The following is a 19,437-nucleotide window of genomic DNA, read 5'->3' as shown; positions in this document are numbered from 1 at the left end:
ACAGATATCACAGGGGTATGACGATTTTCTCACCTCCTTTGGTAATTCTTCAGGAAAATCCATTCTTCGTTAACACAACAATTATATTGATATAGTTTTCACTATTTATTACTGCACTGATGATACTGCAATATTTCCATCAATTGTTATCTTTGTTGGCATCAGAAAACAGTAGCAAATTCATTAGAAAATCTGTCCAAATTTAGATGGAACATAAAATCATCTCCTGAACCTTGTTGGCAATGATTGGAAATGTCTCACTCCGAAGAACTAACTCTCAGTAAATTTATTGCAATGAAGTTGTAAGTTCTTCTGTATAAAATCTTCCTTTTGTCAATAAATGTTGATACATATTGATGCTATAGCTTTAGTGCCAATGTCATCTGTTATTCTGAAATGACAGAGAAACAGATTAAGTTATTGAAGATGATTAAAAAGCAGAGATATGACTGAAAGTTTACTACAATTCTACATTTACCTCAACAACTGAGCTTTACTTTTCAAAAGGCATACATTACGATTATAAACAAATTTGTCGGAAAAATCTTTACCAAGTTGTGGGGAGAGGACTTCGAAAAATTCACAAGATCCGATTTTCCCCTCTAACTGGATATATGTGTTTGTGAGTGTATATATATATATATATAAAAGAGCAATAAAGATTCAAGTTAATTTAAATGAATTTACTTGAATATGGTACCTAACTTAGATGCACCAAAAAAAAACTATACTGATTTAACAATACAGTAATGCGGGGTGATTATAAGCGAGAAAGAAGCAACAAGAATGGATAGGTTTTTAGTACGATCGTTTCATACAAGGACAGGTTTTATTAAAAGTTGCAAAGATTACAGCATATAAACGAGTCCCGTACTCATCAGCTAAAATACATGTGAGTTCTCTAGACATCCTAGTGTTTGAGGCTATACTCATGAAGTAATGTAGATAATTAAGTAACATAAACAGATTTCCAAAGTTCATTAAAGTTCTTTAAAGAACTTTAAAGAACTTTGGAAATCTGTTTATGTTACTTAATTATCTACATTACTTCATGAGTATAGCCTCAAACACTAGGATGTCTAGAGAACTCACATGTATTTTAGCTGATGAGTACGGGACTCGTTTATATGCTGTAATCTTTGCAACTTTTAATAAAACCTGTCCTTGTATGAAACGATCGTACTAAAAACCTATCCATTCTTGTTGCTTCTTTCTCGCGTATATATATATATATATATATATGTGTGTGTGTGTGTGTGTATATATATATATATATGAATAAAATATTCAACGTAAATACGAAGTTTCTACCTTTATAAACAAGGAGTTACAACACCTTTACTTGTGAGATTTTTGCTGCCCTGGTAACTATTTATTTATTTTTCCGTGTTAATTGTTAACAAGGTAAAAATACACTCATCTATTTATATATATATACATATATATATGTTTAAATATGTATGTCCCCATCTATCTCTCTATATATTTATAAAGTAATAACGAGTGAATGAGAATATCGACGAAAGGGTTTTAAAAAAGTGTAAAAATAATTGAAAATAAAATGAAACAAAATTGAAGGCAAAACATTAAAATTATTGAAAGTGGGTAGAAATAAACGCTACGTAGTGTAGTAGTGCTACCCTAGGGTATCTGTAGAAAGTTGAATGTGATTTCGGAATATAACAAGGAAAAATTCTGATCTTGGGAATTTTCCGAAATTCTTCTTCCCACTCCAAGATTTTCTTCACAAATTACCTTATAATTGTAATGTATGCCGTTTGAAAGGTATTTTATATAAAATTAAATTGAAAAAAACCTAAAAGTTATGAGGGGAAACTCGGATCTTGTGAATTTTCCGAGGTCCTCTCCCCACATCGCGTTGCTTTGCGCGCATTTTTTTTTCATATTCAATTCCTATACATTTCTTTACACCTGTTGCACTATTTTTTTCTGATTTTCGTTTCCGCGTCAAGTTGTAAACATTAACCATTTTTTTCTTCTTCATATTCGTTAACTACACATTATTTTACACCTAGTACACTATTTTTTTAAAAACATTTGTGATGCGGGTGGGTGGGCTGCGAACTCGGATAAATCACACGATCCAGTAACCCCACTTCGAGACCCGGTCACAAAAATGAAAAAAAATATAGTATAATAGGTGTAAACGAATATGAAGGAAAAGAAATTTCGCCGACGAAGTGGTGAGAGGACTCGGAACATTCCAGATGTGAATTTTCCGAGTCGTCACCCCCTTCCCGTTCGCCAGCGCCCTTTTTTTTTCATATTCGTTTACTACGTTTTTTTTACACCTATTGCACATTTTTTTCTTTTTTTTTTGCTCGGGTCAAACACAAGAGTTTAACCGAATAATCTTGCATACGAAAGGGAACCAAATATATGTGTATACAACAAAGGAAAAATCGCATGACTTACTATATACACTGAGGTTTATATGAAGCAGAGTGGAAGTTGATGTTCATCAAATGAACCGCGAGTAATTGGTGGTAACACAGAAAATATGACATGTTAAACAACTCAACGGTTCCTGAAAGGCATCAAATCCCTAATTGCCGACCTATTCAAATAAGGGACGCAATATTACTACTAGTATTATTACACTTCCAGCTCTGAATGACTGAAGTCTGCCACAGCAATAAAAGAGATCTCTTCCTATCTCACTACAGATACGTCACGTAGGCTTTTCTTTCCACGGATAAACCTTATCTGCTTCCCCCTTTACACTTTACATTCTGACATTTCTGTGATACACGATCCCTATTGATCGTTTTTGTTTCTTTTTCTTTCCCTTTTGATCGAAAACCTACCCCATTTTTTCCCCCCAAAAAAGAAAAGCTCTACTTTGTAATGTGTCCCGTCCGTGTAGCTAATAAAGAAACATAATTATATATTTTTCAATTACCGTATTTTAACGTGTAGTATATTGAACCCCTTTTGGCGAAAGTAAAGAATACGTACACCCGGTGTTTAGGGTTAGGGTTTTTGTCACACCGAAAATAGGAGGTGTACGTATTCTTTACCTCCGCCCCTTTTTTAATCAAAAATTAGGTTCAGGAAATATGGGAGTTTCTTATACATGGATAATATTATAATCGGATATTTTCGCTTTGACCGGCAGATTTTTAAAAAATAATTTCTTTGTAACTAAAATATTTTAAACTTATAATCCCTTACAAAACCTTTTTTGTTTTTTCAAATTTTAACCCCTTCCCCCCAAATTAGGGAGTTCCTTATACACGTTAAAATGCGGTAATTTCTATTCCCGTTTTGTAAGTTAATTATTTAAAGGATATTTTCAACAATAAAAAAGATCATTTCAATTTGGAAGTATTTATCCCCTACATGAAAGTCAAGACATGGAAATTTTTCTTTCACGAAGTTGTTATTTATTTCCAGTGCAAAATAATTAGTATTTTTTTTAAAGAAATGTCTTTTACCCATGTTGCTGTTTTCACATTTATATAATTACTGTGTCTGAAAGAAATATCTGGCATTCTTTCGATATAACTCGACAAAAATCAAAACACTTCACCGGGTATATCCGTGGAAGCAAATGAAAGTTCGATTCTGTGTTCTGCTAGGAAATTTGCGCGGATTTTACATACACGCACATGAAACAGGTTAGAACAAATATGCAAGGCTGCTTTTTTCTTCAAGTTTAAAATGAGACATTGCTGGCATAATTTCGTTATATCTATACCCAAGGAAATACCCGAAGTGAAATGTCTCGACCATGTCGAGCTATATCAAAGGAATGCCAAATATCTTTTCCCATTCTTATGTTTTCGCTCCAATATAAATACCTTATCCGCGAAATGAAACGCAATTCTATAATTTACATATATTACTACACCATTGAAATTAACGTTTATCAACTTACCATTTTCAAATGCAAACACTTAATCAATATGTTATACGTTTTTATCAAAGTGAATATTTAATTGTTAAAATGAGGTTTAGCAACTACTAGCGAACAGTGGTCCAGGTGCGCATCTGCGCCAGCTAGTCATGACAAGTCGATCCTTACTTTGTGTAAAAAAATGATTTATTTTGTGTTTTATTTACTTTGCTGCGTAGTCGTTGTAGGATCGACTAGTCACGACTAGCTAGCACGGATGCGCGCACCGGGACCACTGTTCGCCAGTAGCACCCGTTTTATCCACCTCATTCTACATCGACATTCAAGCATTTCCTTATTTCTTCTCCAATAACATATCGCCTATGAACGAGTGAAGCTGATTTCGTCGCCAGCCGCACTTTCGATCAACAAATATTACACCCGCAATAGTAGTGTCTAATTCCAGATATCATAAGGTAATTAGGGTATACACGGTGTTTTTCTCTTGGCTTTATTGAGAAAATTCTATAGTTTGTAAGATATTTGTTGTTTTTTTCCTTCAATTTCAACCAATCACTGACGTCTATTGAGGTAAAAAACATTCTGTGCCGTATGTATATGTCCCTCGTTTAAGAAACAGATTGGGTTTATTTACATTTCTGAAGAAAAAAAAAGATACCCTTCCTCCCACCCCTAAATCTAAAACAGATTGAAATGCAATAGATCGATTCTAGGTTTATAATTATGGGTGACAATTAATCTGTGCTACTTGTTGTAGCTCATATCGTAGCCATGTGCTTTCACACATGTAAATATACACACACATATACTCTTTTACTTGTTTCAGTCATTTGACTGTGGCCATGCTGGAGCACTGCCTTTAGTTAAGCAAATCAACCCCAGGACTTATTCTTTGTAAGCCTAGCACTTATTTTATCGGTCTCTTTTGCCGAACCGCTAAGTTACGGGGACGTAAACACACCAGCATCGGTTGTCAAGCGATGTTGGGGGGACAAACACGCATATATATATATATATACGATGGGCTTCTTTCAGTTTCCGTCTACCAAATCCACTCACAAGGCTTTGGTCAGCCCAAGGCTATAGTAGAAGACACTGGCCCAAGGCTATAGTAGAAGACACTTGCCCAAGGTGCCATGCAGTGGGATTGAACCCGGAACCATGTGGTTCGTAAGCAAGCTACATATAGAATATGAGGGGTTTAGTTCACTGATGGTCTAAACCAACAGGTACACTATGTAAGTGCTATAATTGGTCATCTGTTAAGTTCCAAGTTCACAGCAGAGGCTGGAGCTAGACATCCATAGTAGGCTTCTCCCAAGTCAGCAGGTAAATATTAAAAAGGAAAGCAAAACCAAAGCAGAACGAGCATCTCAGGTCATTTAGAGTATTTTATTAGAATAAGGTGAATCAAAAAAGGGGCAGTGCAATTAATTAATGTCTTACAGGTGATGGGTCAAAATCTCCTTACACTGTAGATACCATCATCAGAGACAAAGCATGCATGCAGGAAAGTTCCAGAGAATTCATAGTAAATAGAATAAAACAGTAGATAGAAAAATAAAGTTCATATTGTTCTGGGGGGTATGGCGCTTTGCCTGTGGTGTAGCTGCTGGCTTTCCAGACCTCAGTCAAACTGTCCAACCCATGTCAGCATGAAAAACAGACGTTAAACGATGATGATGATGATGTATAACCCTTTAAATATAATCCCAGGTAAATTGAGGCAGTAGTTTGAGTGACACATTCAGATTGGAGGAATAGATTTATGTATATATATATGGCACGTAAAAAGCACTATTTGGGCATGGCCGTTGCCAGTACCACCAAACTGGCCCTCATGCTGGTGGGATATAAAAGCACCAACTACACTCTCGGAGTGGTTGGCGTTAGGAAGGGCATGCAGCTGTAGAAACTCTGCCAGATCAGATTGGAGTCTGATTCGCCAGACCTCAGTCAAATCGTCCAACCCATGCTAGCAGACGTTAAATGATGATGATATATATTTATTTACTGCCCACATGGGGCTAAACACAGAGGGGACAAAAAAAGGGATTGAGTCGATTATATCGCCCCCCCCCCAGTGCGAAACTGGTACTTTACTTATCGACCCCGAAAGGATGAAAGGCAAAGTTGACCTCGCCTTTCATCCTTTCGGGGTCGATAAATAAAGTACCTGTTTTGCACGGGGGGCGGGGGGCGATATAATCAACTCAATCCCTTCATCTGTCCTTGCTTGTCCCCTCTATGTTTAGCCCCATGTGGGCAGTAAAGAAATATATATCATCATCATTTAACATCCGCTTGATGATATATATGTGTGTGTTTATATTTTTATATATATACATATCTCTTTTAATCTTTATTTTCAACTCAAGAGCTGTGGCCATACTGAAGCACTGCCAGTGATGTTGCAGCATCTTCGTTAATCCTCCTTCCATAGTTAGGAACTTGCCATTGCTATCTTCATTTGCATTTCCTGAAATGAAGTTGGTTCACGAGGGACTCTTGAAAGTAGGAGATCCAGTTCTTTTTTTAAGACATTTACAGCCACCCTATAAATGTCTCTCAAGTTTTTCATGAAGATATTAAAGAGCTTGTGGGCCCTCGAATCCCATAGTTGCCTATGAAAATAGCCTGAGTAGTGCTTCTCCCAGGCATAAAACCACACTGCATTCTTTATAGACTACTTAATTGGGCTGTAACTCTCACAACTTACCTGGTCCAGTAATTTGATGCTGCCATAATTACTTCTAAGGCCTTGTAGCTGCTATGATGATGCTACACCAGTCTCTGGAATTAATGCCTTCCTGAACAACTATACAGGTGAGAAGACCATATCCTACTCTACCAGATATTTTTAAGCATTTCAGTAGTGACTCCTTGTGGACCAGGGGCTTTCCGTGTTCATACCTTTAATTGCCTTATCTATCATACTGCTGTCAACCAAGATACCTGGTCCCTTTGTTGGATTCACATAGGGATGATTCTCTTCCAATCTTCACATTTAACAGCCCTTCATATATGTTGAGATACCAACATCCGCACGGCTTCACTGAAACAGGGGCAAACAGTGAATATCAACAGTCTCTCACGCACAAGAGAAGCTCTCTACAGTTCCTGTAGGAAAAAGTCAAGCATAATTAGGGTGCTGTATTCTAGGATGGAACCCAAAACATATGGTTGCAAAGCAAACCTCTTAACCACATACCCAGGCCTGCGTCTATGTTAGTTCAATTTGACATTCTATACTCAAACACTCCTTTCAAAAATGTGATTACTTCTGAACTGATTGCCTCCAGCAGACTATTATGAACTTGAGACCCATCTACAACCTGTGCATATTCAGTGAAAGATTGACTGTTAAGCCATTCGATGCAGTTTTGGTGATTGATTTCATCATTTAGTGAGAGTTAAGTCTATTTTTTAATTTTCAAAGCCAGCATGTGACAACATTTTAATCCCTGGTAATGTTCTAATACTGAGACATTTAACAAGGCTATAAACAGACTATGAGCTCTTGGTGAAACTTGATTAATCTTAGAGGGGATCATATTCAAAATATGGATAGAAATTTCTTGAGGTAGATGGCTTAAATACAAAGAGGTGAGGCTGTGCACTTTTCAGGGTAAGGCCTCTGGCAACAACTGTGATTTTTATTTGTTATAAATTGCATTATTCTTAAAAGTAGAAGTTTTTGTGAATCGTATTATATTGGAATAAAATGCATCATAAATTACATTAATTTTAATAAAAGCTTTTCTCAACTTCAGTTTAGAAATACCTGGAATACTTTTCATCTTTTTCTTTTCTCAACTGGTGCTAATCTGAAGCTGAATGCATTTGCTCTATTTAAGTTGGATTGGAGTAAGCACAGTTTTGGTGAATGTTCATAACAGAGAATGAGTCAGATTGCAAATATAAGGATGTGTGTATACATATGTATACATATATACAACCTTCAACAAGGTAACAGTCATGTATACAACTTGAACTGACACATATCAGTACATAAACATACATTCACATGTTCAAACGCACAGACACATCTAAACACTCTCCTAAATACTCACATACATACGTAAGTACATAGGTACATACATATATGCATAAAGGCATGCACACATACATACACACACACATACATATTGTTACGAATACCTGCCGTCGCTCAAACTCTTCGGAAACTGGGGACCCTACCAAGTCGAGCGACGACGATCGACCGGTGAATTCGCCACGGACCCAGAGAGAATTCGGTGGGGGAAGGTGGCAGCGAGCTCGGCAACCGGAGAGAACAACAACAAACAACAGCCGGAAGAGACACGGTGGAAAGCAATTGGCTTACGTTTAACAACAGTTTATGACAATTACGACATCAAATACAATGTAAGGTACATCAAAGAGAATAACATGCAACAAAATTAACAAGATCAAAGCATGCAGGTACAATATACAGTCTGGAGACAACAGTTCAGATCAAATTAAGGCAAATAATGTTCACATTAACGATACAGTTCAGAGTTCAACATTAGAGTCTTTCTCTTTCTGTTTCAACATCTCTGTAACACAATTCACAATGTTCTTTATAATCTCATTTCTTTAATTCAGTACTTCCTCCTTTTTTCACATCAATCTTTTACATTTCAACAATTCTTTTTCCTTCTTTAACACATCAAAACATAAATAAACATACCGTTACGAGCTCCTACTACAATAGGAGCCAATGCCTTCACACCGTAATCTCCCTCACCTCCTCAATCCTCTGTGTGTCTTTCTCAACGTTGTCATTGCCTATCGCTCTTCTTAATCCTATCTGCCTGTCTTCCTCTCGCCAGCTGACCGCCTCCTCCGGCCCCTTTTGCTGTCTCAGGCAGAACTCCTAAACTGCCCTGTTACCAATTCACTGTCTCCGGCCAAACTGACCAACAGACTCACAGCTCCTGCTTTTTAAATGGTAGCTTCCTCGACCCTTCTTTGACCGGAAAAAGGGCAAAGGTCTCTTCGAAGCTCGTTAATCTTTCCAGGAATTGGCAGAACAAAAGGCAATAACTTTATATCCCAGATTTCAAGACTACAAACCAGCAAAAGTAGGTCATAGCACTGATTCCGAATTGACCTCCATATCAATATATATCATGAACTAACTGTTACTTTCTCAGATGCAGCACGAAGTTTTGTCAGTGAACAGGTCGCGGTCTCAAAGTGACGAAAATATTTAGACAAATTAAATTTAAATGTTGAAATGAACCTAATGGTTATTGTGTGTTTCTTAAATGGCTTATAAACCCCTTCCACACTGTAAAATAAATAATGTTAAACATAATTGAATTTAATAAAATGGAAAAAGTGAACAACAATTTGATTCTGTTAAAACACAAGTCATTTTATTAACAGTTAATAAATGAATAAAATAAATAAATGCGCCCTTTAAAAGCCTAGCCAGGCTCATGGGCCCAGTTTCTTAGGCATATGTGTTCCCCAGCTGGACGGGACGCCAGTCCATTGCAGCGTTACTCATTTTTGCCAGCTGAGTGTACTGGAGCAATGTGAAATGAAGTATTTTGCTCAAGAACACAATGCATCGCCTGGTCCAGGAATCAAAACCACAATCTTACGATCATGATGCTGACATGCCTCCACTAATAAATAAGTAACAAATGCAATATATTTGTATAAATTAATGCGACCATAAAGCCATGAATGTTCCTAAAATTTTTCAATCTTCATTGCCCAAGTTAATGCACCAACTCCTGAAGAATTAGAGCTTGTGCTGCATCGAGAAACATCTTTTGGTCGTGGTATAAAAATACTTTCTGAAACAGATCCAGAGATAGATAATCTCGAAAAGAGATTAGAGGAGTTAAAAAAGAAGGGGGAAAGAACTCGCACAAGAGTTAAAAGGAACATAGTTGAAACAGGTAAGAATTTATTGTATTTAGGATTTTGATACTAATAATTTACCTGTGTATACAAATATCTATCATAAATATATGATATATATACTCGCACAAGAGTTCAATGAGGTCTTAAGGGTTCCTATTCAAAGAGAGTTAAAAGGAACAAAATTGAAACAGGTAAGAATTTATTGTATTTAGGATTTTGATACTAATAATTTACCTGTGTATACAAATATCTATCATAAATATATGATATATATACTCGCACAAGAGTTCAATGAGGTCTTAAGGGTTCCTATTCAAAGAGAGTTAAAAGGAACAAAATTGAAACAAGTAAGAATTTATTGTATTTAGGATTTTGATACTAATAATTTACCTGTGTATACATATATATATCATAAATATATGATATATATACTCGCACAAGAGTTAAATGAGGTCTTAAGGGTTCCTATTCAAAGAGAGTTAAAAGGAACAAAGTTGAAACAGGTAAGAATTTATTGTATCTAGGATTTTGATACTAATAATTTACCTGTGTATACAAATATCTATCATAAATATATGATATATATACTCGCACAAGAGTTAAATGAGGTCCTAAGGGTTTGTAGTGACGTCATACAACAGTGCGCGCGCGCAACGTCATTTTCAGTGTGGGGTGCGGAACGTCCTTCTTCAGTGCGTGTGTGGGGTTGGAGCCTTCTGGAAAGGCAGAAGGGAAGTGCCCTCTCGGACATGCGCGAAGACTGAAGAAGGAATTGCTGATGTGGCATTAGCTGATAGGCGAGGGACAGCGTTCCCTTAACAAGGGCACAGAGAGACACGCATAGCAGCAGTACCAGAACGCCTTCATACGAGATTGTGGCGGACCTATTTTCTCCACTGTCTCTGGACGCTAAGATTTGACCTGCTCTGTTTTGCTGCTGAACTTGTAAGATTCTTACAAGTGTTAAAGTTCAGCCTTGCCACACCAGAACCAAGTGGATACCAATATACCACCTTACTTCTTTCTGTGAATAAGAAAATAAAGAATATATGTTCAATTGCTGGTCTTTCTTTTTCCCTTTTTCCTTGTTGCGTCTGTTCAACGTTGATTCGTTGTCAGTTTACCTTTCCTCTGACAGAATCATCTAAAAGTTAAAAGCTATAAAAATGTCTCTAACATCATTACCTAATTTCACAGGTGATGCCACACTGTGGTTTGTGCAGCTAGAGGCACAATTTTGTGCACATAATGTTTCTTCCCAGCAGCAGTTGCAAATCCTGTATGGTTGTATGCCTCCTCAACTTGCAACTACTGCCAGAGATCTTATCACAGATCCTGGCCCAGACGCCACTTATGCGTCTGTTAAATTAGAAGTGGAGAAGAGGAACACTAGAAGCGAAGAAAGTCGCTTCAATGAATTAATGGCGGATGAGGAGTTGGGAGAAAGGACTCGATCTGAATTTTTGAGAAGACTAAGAGAGTTGAGCGGTAATGCTGCAGACGCTCCTCTCCGCCGAAAAATTTTTTTTTCAAGGTTGCTCGCCTATATACAAAAGCTCCCCCTCGACGTCACTACAGGTTCCTATTCAAAGAGGGTTAAAAGGAACAAAGTTGAAACAGGTAAGAATTAATAGTATTTAGGATTTTGATACTAATAATTTACCTGTGTATACAAATATCTATCATAAATATATGATATATATACTTGCACAAGAGTTAAATGAGGTCTTAAGGGTTCCTATTCAAAGAGAGTTAAAAGGAACAAAGTTGAAACAGGTAAGAATTTATTGTATCTAGGATTTTGATACTAATAATTTACCTGTGTATAGATATATATCATAAATATATGATATATATACTCGCACAAGAGTTAAATGAGGTCTTAAGGGTTCCTATTCAAAGAGGGTTAAAAGGAACAAAGTTGAAACAGGTAAGAATTTATTGTATCTAGGATTTTGATACTAATAATTTACCTGTGTATACATATATCATAAATATATGATATATATACTCGCACAAGAGTTAAATGAGGTCTTAAGGGTTCCTATTCAAAGAGGGTTAAAAGGAACAAAGTTGAAACAGGTAAGAAATTATTGTATCTAGGATTTTGATACTAATAATTTACCTATGTATACGAATATCTATCATAAATATATGATATATATACTCGCACAAGAGTTAAATGAGGTCTTAAGGGTTCCTATTCAAAGAGAGTTAAAAGGAACAAAGTTGAAACAGGTAAGAAATTATTGTATCTAGGATTTTGATACTAATAATTTACCTGTGTATACATATATCATCATCATCATCATCGTTTAACGTCCGTTCTCCATGCTAGCATGGGTTGGACGGTTCGACCGGGGATCTGGAAAGCCAGAAGGCTGCACCAGGCTCCAGTCTTATCTGGCAGTGTTTCTACAGCTGGATGCCCTTCCTAACGTCAACCACTCCGTGAGTGTAGTGGGTGGTTTTTACGTGCCACCTGCACAGGTGCCAGGCGAGGCTGGCAACGGCCACGGTCGGATTGGTGTATTTTATGTGCCACCTGCACGGAAGCCAAACGAGGGGGTACTGGCATCGGCCACGAGTCGGATAGTGCTTTTTACGTACCACCAGACCAGGTATCCTGGCTGGTTCAATTCGATTTCGATTTCGCTTGCCCCAACATGTCTTCGCAAGCAAGGGGGTTGGCATGGGTGCCTGTCATACGGTCAGATTGGTGTATTTTACGTGCCACCGGCACGGAAGCCAGTGGAGGCATCGGCCACGAGTCGGATAGTGCTTTTTACGTACCACCAGACCAGGGATCCTGGCTGGTTATCATAAATATATGATATATATACTCGCACAAGAGTTAAATGAGGTCTTAAGGGTTCCTATTCAAAGAGTGTTAAAAGGAACAAAATTGAAACAGGTAAGAAATTATAGTATCTAAGATTTTGATACTAATAATTTACCTGTGTATACATATATATATCATAAATATATGATATATATACTCACACAAGAGTTAAATGAGGTCTTAAGGGTTCCTATTCAAAGAGAGTTAAAAGGAACAAAATTGAAACAGGTAAGAAATTATTGTATCTAGGATTTTGATACTAATAATTTACCTGTGTATACAAATATCTATCATAAATATATGATATATATACTCGCACAAGAGTTAAATGAGGTCTTAAGGGTTCCTATTCAAAGAGAGTTAAAAGGAACAAAATTGAAACAGGTAAGAAATTATTGTATCTAGGATTTTGATACTAATAATTTACCTGTGTATACAAATATCTATCATAAATATATGATATATATACTCGCACAAGAGTTAAATGAGGTCTTAAGGGTTCCTATTCAAAGAGTGTTAAAAGAACAAAATTGAAACAGGTAAGAAATTATTGTATCTAGGATTTTGATACTAATATTTACCTGTGTATACAATATCTATCATAAATATGATATATATACTCGCACAAGAGTTAAATGAGGTCTTAAGGGTTCCTATTCAAGAGAGTTAAAAGGAACAAAATTGAAACAGGTAAGAAATTATTGTATCTAGGATTTTGATACTAATAATTTACCTGTGTATACAAATATCTATCATAAATATATGATATATACTCGCACAAGAGTTAAATGAGGTCTTAAGGGTTCCTATTCTAAGAGTGTTAAAAGGAACAAAATTGAAACAGGTAAGAAATTATAGTATCTAAGATTTTGATACTAATAATTTACCTGTGTATACATATATATATCATAAATATATGATATATATATACTTGCACAAGAGTTAAAAGGAACAAAATTGAAACAGTAAGAAATTATTGTATCTAGGGTTTTGATACTAATATTTACCTGTGTATACAATATCTATCATAAATATATGATATATATACTCGCACAAGAGTTCAATGAGGTCTTAAGGGTTCCTATTCAAAGAGTGTTAAAAGAACAAAATTGAAACAGGTAAGAATTATTGTATCTAGGATTTTGATACTAATAATTTACCTGTGTATGCACCAACTCATGAAGAATTAGAGCTTGTGCTGCATCGAGAAACATCTTTTGGTCGTGGTATAAAAATACTTTCTGAAACAGATCCAGAGATAGATAATCTCGAAAAGAGATTAGAGGAGTTAAAAAAGAAGGGGGAAAGAACTCGCACAAGAGTTAAAAGGAACATAGTTGAAACAGGTAAGAATTTATTGTATTTAGGATTTTGATACTAATAATTTACCTGTGTATATGATATATATACTCGCACAAGAGTTAAATGAGGTCTTAAGGGTTCCTATACAAAGAGTGTTAAAAGGAACAAAGTTGAAACAGGTAAGAATTTATTGTATTTAGGATTTTGATACTAATAATTTACCTGTGTATATGATATATATACTCGCACAAGAGTTAAATGAGGTCTTAAGGGTTCCTATTCAAAGAGAGTTAAAAGGAACATAGTTGAAACAGGTAAGAATTTATTGTATTTAGGATTTTGATACTAATAATTTACCTGTGTATATGATATATATACTCGCACAAGAGTTAATGAGGTCTTAAGGTTCCTATTCAAAGAGTGTTAAAAGGAACAAAATTGAAACAGGTAAGAAATTATAGTATCTAAGATTTTGATACTAATAATTTACCTGTGTATACATATATATATCATAAATATATGATATATATATACTTGCACAAGAGTTAAAAGGAACAAAATTGAAACAGGTAAGAAATTATTGTATCTAGGATTTTGATACTAATAATTTACCTGTGTATACAAATATCTATCATAAATATATGATATATATACTCGCACAAGAGTTCAATGAGGTCTTAAGGGTTCCTATTCAAAGAGTGTTAAAAGGAACAAAATTGAAACAGGTAAGAAATTATTGTATCTGGGATTTTGATACTAATAATTTACCTGTGTATGCACCAACTCATGAAGAATTAGAGCTTGTGCTGCATCGAGAAACATCTTTTGGTCGTGGTATAAAAATACTTTCTGAAACAGATCCAGAGATAGATAATCTCGAAAAGAGATTAGAGGAGTTAAAAAAGAAGGGGGAAAGAACTCGCACAAGAGTTAAAAGGAACATAGTTGAAACAGGTAAGAATTATTGTATTTAGGATTTTGATACTAATAATTTACCTGTGTATATGATATATATACTCGCACAAGAGTTAAATGAGGTCTTAAGGGTTCCTATTCAAAGAGTGTTAAAAGGAACAAAGTTGAAACAGGTAAGAATTTATTGTATTTAGGATTTTGATACTAATAATTTACCTGTGTATATGATATATATACTCGCACAAGAGTTAAATGAGGTCTTAAGGGTTCCTATTCAAAGAGAGTTAAAAGGAACATAGTTGAAACAGGTAAGAATTTATTGTATTTAGGATTTTGATACTAATAATTTACCTGTGTATATGATATATATACTCGCACAAGAGTTAAATGAGGTCTTAAGGGTTCCTATTCAAAGAGTGTTAAAAGGAACAAAGTTGAAACAGGTAAGAATTTATTGTATCTAGGATATTGATACTAATAATTTACCTGTGTATACATATATATATCATAAATATATGATATATATATTTGCAGCTAATCCTGGTTTCACCCAGTCTGTTTGGACGATGTGGCTATGATCATTTTCGGTCAGGCATAATCTGTAATAGCTTTTGTCAACCGTATCCTTTCGGGTCCTGTTTCAGCTGTATGAAAATTTCCTGACTCCCCCCACCCCCACCCCGTTTGCCAGAAAAAACAGCTTCAAGAGTTGTGAAGAACGAATTTGTACGTAGTCTGTTTCTGAGAGCAATACTATTGGACCTCTGTCTAATTATCAAAACAGTGGGCGATCTTTCGATATGGAAACACATGACTGTCACTCACAAACTGCTTATAAACCATGTGTTCATTTACATTTTTGAAAACGATTGTCAGTTTCCGTGAAAAATTTTAATTTTTTTAATATGGGGTTGGAGGAAAGGGGACCTTTTGAAGTTGGCGTTAAGTGGAAGAATTGATGTGTGTGTGTGAGACAGAATGTGTGGTATGTATGTGAATTGCTTTTGTTAGTGTGTGTGTGAAGAGACAGAGAAACTAATGTTGCTGCTGTGTGTGTATATGAGACAGACAGAGAGAAATAACTGAAATTTTTTATTCACATTTTGTAGTGAATGAATGTGTGAGTGATTGACAGAGAAAAAGCAAGAGAGAGGTTATGTATGAATGGCTTCAGTGACACACACACGCACACACAGATAGGGAATCTGTCCAGTTTGAGAGTATTTGTGCTTACTTAACTGAACTTTTAATGAGAATGATTTACCACAGGCATTACAGTGGTATGGCTTCTCACCTGTATGAATACGTTTGTGTCTAATTAAGGCAGTACTACGAGAGAATGATTTATCACAGATATCACTTCTCACCTGTATGAATAGGTACATGGTTAATTAAGTAACATCTTTGAGAAAACGATTTACCACAGGTTTCACAGTTGTAAGGCTCTTCTCCCGTGTAAATACGTTTGTGAGCAGTTAATCCCGTTCCATAAGAGAATGATTTACCACAGATATCACAGTGATATCGTTTCTCTCCCGTATGCATACGTATATGAGAATATAAATGTACTTTTTGAAAGAATGATTTTCCACAGATATCGCAGCGATATGACTTCTCACCTGTATGAATAAACTTGTGTTTAGCTAAATTTCCTCTGTCTGAAAAGGATTCACCACAAATGTTACACTGATATGGCTTCTCACCTGTGTGACTACGTATGTGTCGAGTTAGGCCATCAGTCCAAGAGAATGATTTATCACAGATACCACAATGATATGGTTTTTCACTTGTATGAGTACGTTTGTGACCTTTTAAGTGACTTTTTAGAGTGAATGATTTACCACAGATATCACATCCATATGGCCTTTCACCTGTATGGATGCGTTTGTGAATAATTAAATGATGAGTACGGGAGAATGATTTACCAGATATCATAGTGATATGGTTTTTCACCTGTATCGATACATTTATGATCTTTTAAGTGAGTTTTTTGAGTGAATGTTTTACTACAGGTAACACAGCTATGCACTTTCCCTCCTGTATGGATACGTCTATGTGTTGTTAATATGCGTTTTGCAGTGAATAATTTACCACAGATATCACAGTGATATGGTTTTTCATCAGTATGAGTACATTTATGATCTTTCAGGTGACTTTTTAGAGTGAATGATTGACCACAGGTATCACATCCATATGGCCCTTCTCCTGTATGGATGTGCTTGTGAATAATTAAAGTTTGTAGTCGAGAGAATGATTTTATGATTAATAAGGCTACTTTTTAGAGAGAATGTCTTGTGACAGATATCACAGGGGTATGACGATTTTCTCACCTCCTTTGGTAATTCTTCAGGAAAATCCATTCTTCGTTAACACAACAATTATATTGATATAGTTTTCACTATTTATTACTGCACTGATGATACTGCAATATTTCCATCAATTGTTATCTTTGTTGGCATCAGAAGACAGTGGGAAGTTCATTAGAAAATCTGTCCAAATTTAGATGGAACATAAAATCATCTCCTGCACCTTGTAGGCAACGATTGGAAATGTCTCACTCAGAAGAAATAACTCTCAGTAAATTCATTGGAACGGAATTGTAGATTTGTATAAAATCTTCCTTTTGTCAATAAATGTTGATACATATTGATGCTATAGCTTTAGTGCCAATGTCATCTGTTATTCTGAAACGACAGAGAAACAGTGTAAGATATTGAAGAAGATTAAAAAGCAGAGATATGACTGAAAGTTTACTACAATTCTACATTCACCTCAACAACTGAACTTTACATTTGAATTTGTTAACACATTTACTAAATACAGATATACCTTCAGGTTGTGAAACATTACCAATATTACAACAAACAAGAGAGATTACACATATATGAACAAGTGACTTCAGTCATTGTATCTTCAAGGAAAATCAAAAACAATGCTCAGCCCCCCTCCTCCATTGCTTTGTATGCAACTTCGTTTTCATATTCGTTCCATAGACATTTTTTTTTTTACACCCGTTGCACTTTTTTCCTGTTTTATTTTCGTTTCAACAATAGAAACCATCATTTCATTTTGGAAGAATTATCCTCTACATAAAAGTCAAGACATGGAAATTCTTTTCCACAAAGTTATTTCCAATACAAAATAATTAGTATTCTTAAAGGAAATATCTTTTCCCATTCTTATGTGTTTTTACTCCAATATAATCAATTACCTTATTCTCCACGTGAAACACAATTCAGCGCTTTTTTAGAAGCGCACCTGTCCAAGAAAGTGACGCTTACTTGTTAGAAAAAATTACGGTGGTCCCAGTGCGCGCACACGCATAGTCGCGCCCAGTCGATCCTACAATGACTACCTAGCAAAGTAAATAAAACACAACATAAATAATTTTTGTTAAACAAAGTAAATAAAACACAAAAACACAAAGTAAAGATCGACTAGTCATGACTAGCTAGCGCGGATACGCGAGTACGCGCACCGGGACCACTGTTCGCTAGTAGTACCCAAATTTTGTGCCTGAACGGGAATTATCTCTCTCTATATAAACGAAAGTTTGTCTGTGTGTGTTTCTGTGTGTCTGTTTGGTTGTACCCTCACCCTGACCACTGCTTTCAACCGATTCTGATGAAACTTGACACACACATAGCCCAATGTCATAATTCAAAACTAACGCAGCGAAAATTTTGAAAAGTTCCCCCAGTTCTGAAAAAAATCGATAAACACAAACCACAGACTGTCTAGGGGACGCAACTCGACCTTTTTTAACTCTCAAAAAAAAAATTTACCATCTCTAAAAATGCTTTATAGTTATTTCCCTTACAAACCTGAGCAACGCCGGGCGATACTGCTAGTCACATCATAAAATGGAATCAAAAAACGATCTCATACGGAATGGGACAACACAAGACAAACAAAAATGATATAGGAGTTCGTATGATATCTTTTAAAAATTTACTAAAATATATTTTATATAATTCATTAATTTAACCGGCAATAGAACCGTAAGATTGCCATTTAACCTTAGACTAGAACTTTTTTTTTTAAACAAAGCAAGAAAACGAATAAAAAGATTAAAAGATTGAACCCGGCAGCCGAAAAGGCCCAGCAACGATCTTTTCCTTTCGTCAATGATTAAAGCTGGGTTACTAACACCCACCTTTCTCATCACATCCTTCCATCGTTTCTCATATCCTTGCTCTTCAAATGGTATCTGAAGTAAGACAGCAAACCGGGGTCAGAGATGACGGACCCTTTCACAGAACCTTCCGTTCTCGTCCTCCACACACACTCTTTCAGTACTGCAACCGTGCAGTAAAAACATGCCATACCTTCCTTTGTGAGTCCAGTTGGCGGTATCATCTTTATCATAGGGAGGCGAGCTGGAAGAATCGTTAGCACGCCGGGCGAAATGCTTAGCGGTATTTCGTCTGTCGTTACGTTCTGAGTTCAAATTTCGCCGAGGTTGACTTTGCCTTTCATCCTTTCGGGGTCGATAAATTAAGTACCAGTTACGCACTGGGTCGATGTAATAGACTTAATACCAATGTCTGTCCTTGTTTGTCCCTTCTGTGTAATAAAGAAATAGGTATCATCTTTATCATAGATTCAGCTGTAC

The 19,437-nt window shown here is 35.8% G+C and overlaps 2 protein-coding genes and 1 long non-coding RNA gene across 4 annotated transcripts in view; all 3 read right to left on the bottom strand.

Moving 5' to 3' along the window:
* Positions 1-19,437, bottom strand: part of LOC115223874 (zinc finger protein 208-like) — a 162,734-nt gene that overhangs the window by 38,720 nt on the left and 104,577 nt on the right. The window lies entirely within an intron of this gene.
* LOC118767778 (zinc finger protein OZF-like) overlaps positions 1-19,437 on the bottom strand; it is a 43,170-nt gene that overhangs the window by 12,091 nt on the left and 11,642 nt on the right. Inside the window, exon 3 of one of the 2 annotated variants that reach the window (XM_036512921.1) lies at positions 16,041-16,135. The exons of the other annotated variant lie outside the window; for it this stretch is intronic. Within the exon in view, the coding sequence (XP_036368814.1) occupies positions 16,041-16,135 (95 nt within the window). The remainder of the gene's footprint in view (positions 1-16,040; positions 16,136-19,437) is intronic. 2 annotated transcript variants of the gene reach the window in all.
* On the bottom strand, positions 73-2,601 carry LOC118767780. The gene is made up of 2 exons (XR_005003695.1): positions 2,437-2,601; positions 73-391 (listed from the first exon to the last, which is right to left on the bottom strand). It is a non-coding gene; the product is annotated as an uncharacterized LOC118767780 (long non-coding RNA).

This window comes from Octopus sinensis, linkage group LG24, assembly GCF_006345805.1.
Source record: "Octopus sinensis linkage group LG24, ASM634580v1, whole genome shotgun sequence".
Classification (NCBI taxonomy): domain Eukaryota; kingdom Metazoa; phylum Mollusca; class Cephalopoda; order Octopoda; family Octopodidae; genus Octopus; species Octopus sinensis.
Note: the sequence above shows the minus strand (reverse complement) of the source record. Positions and strands in the feature narration are given on the sequence as shown.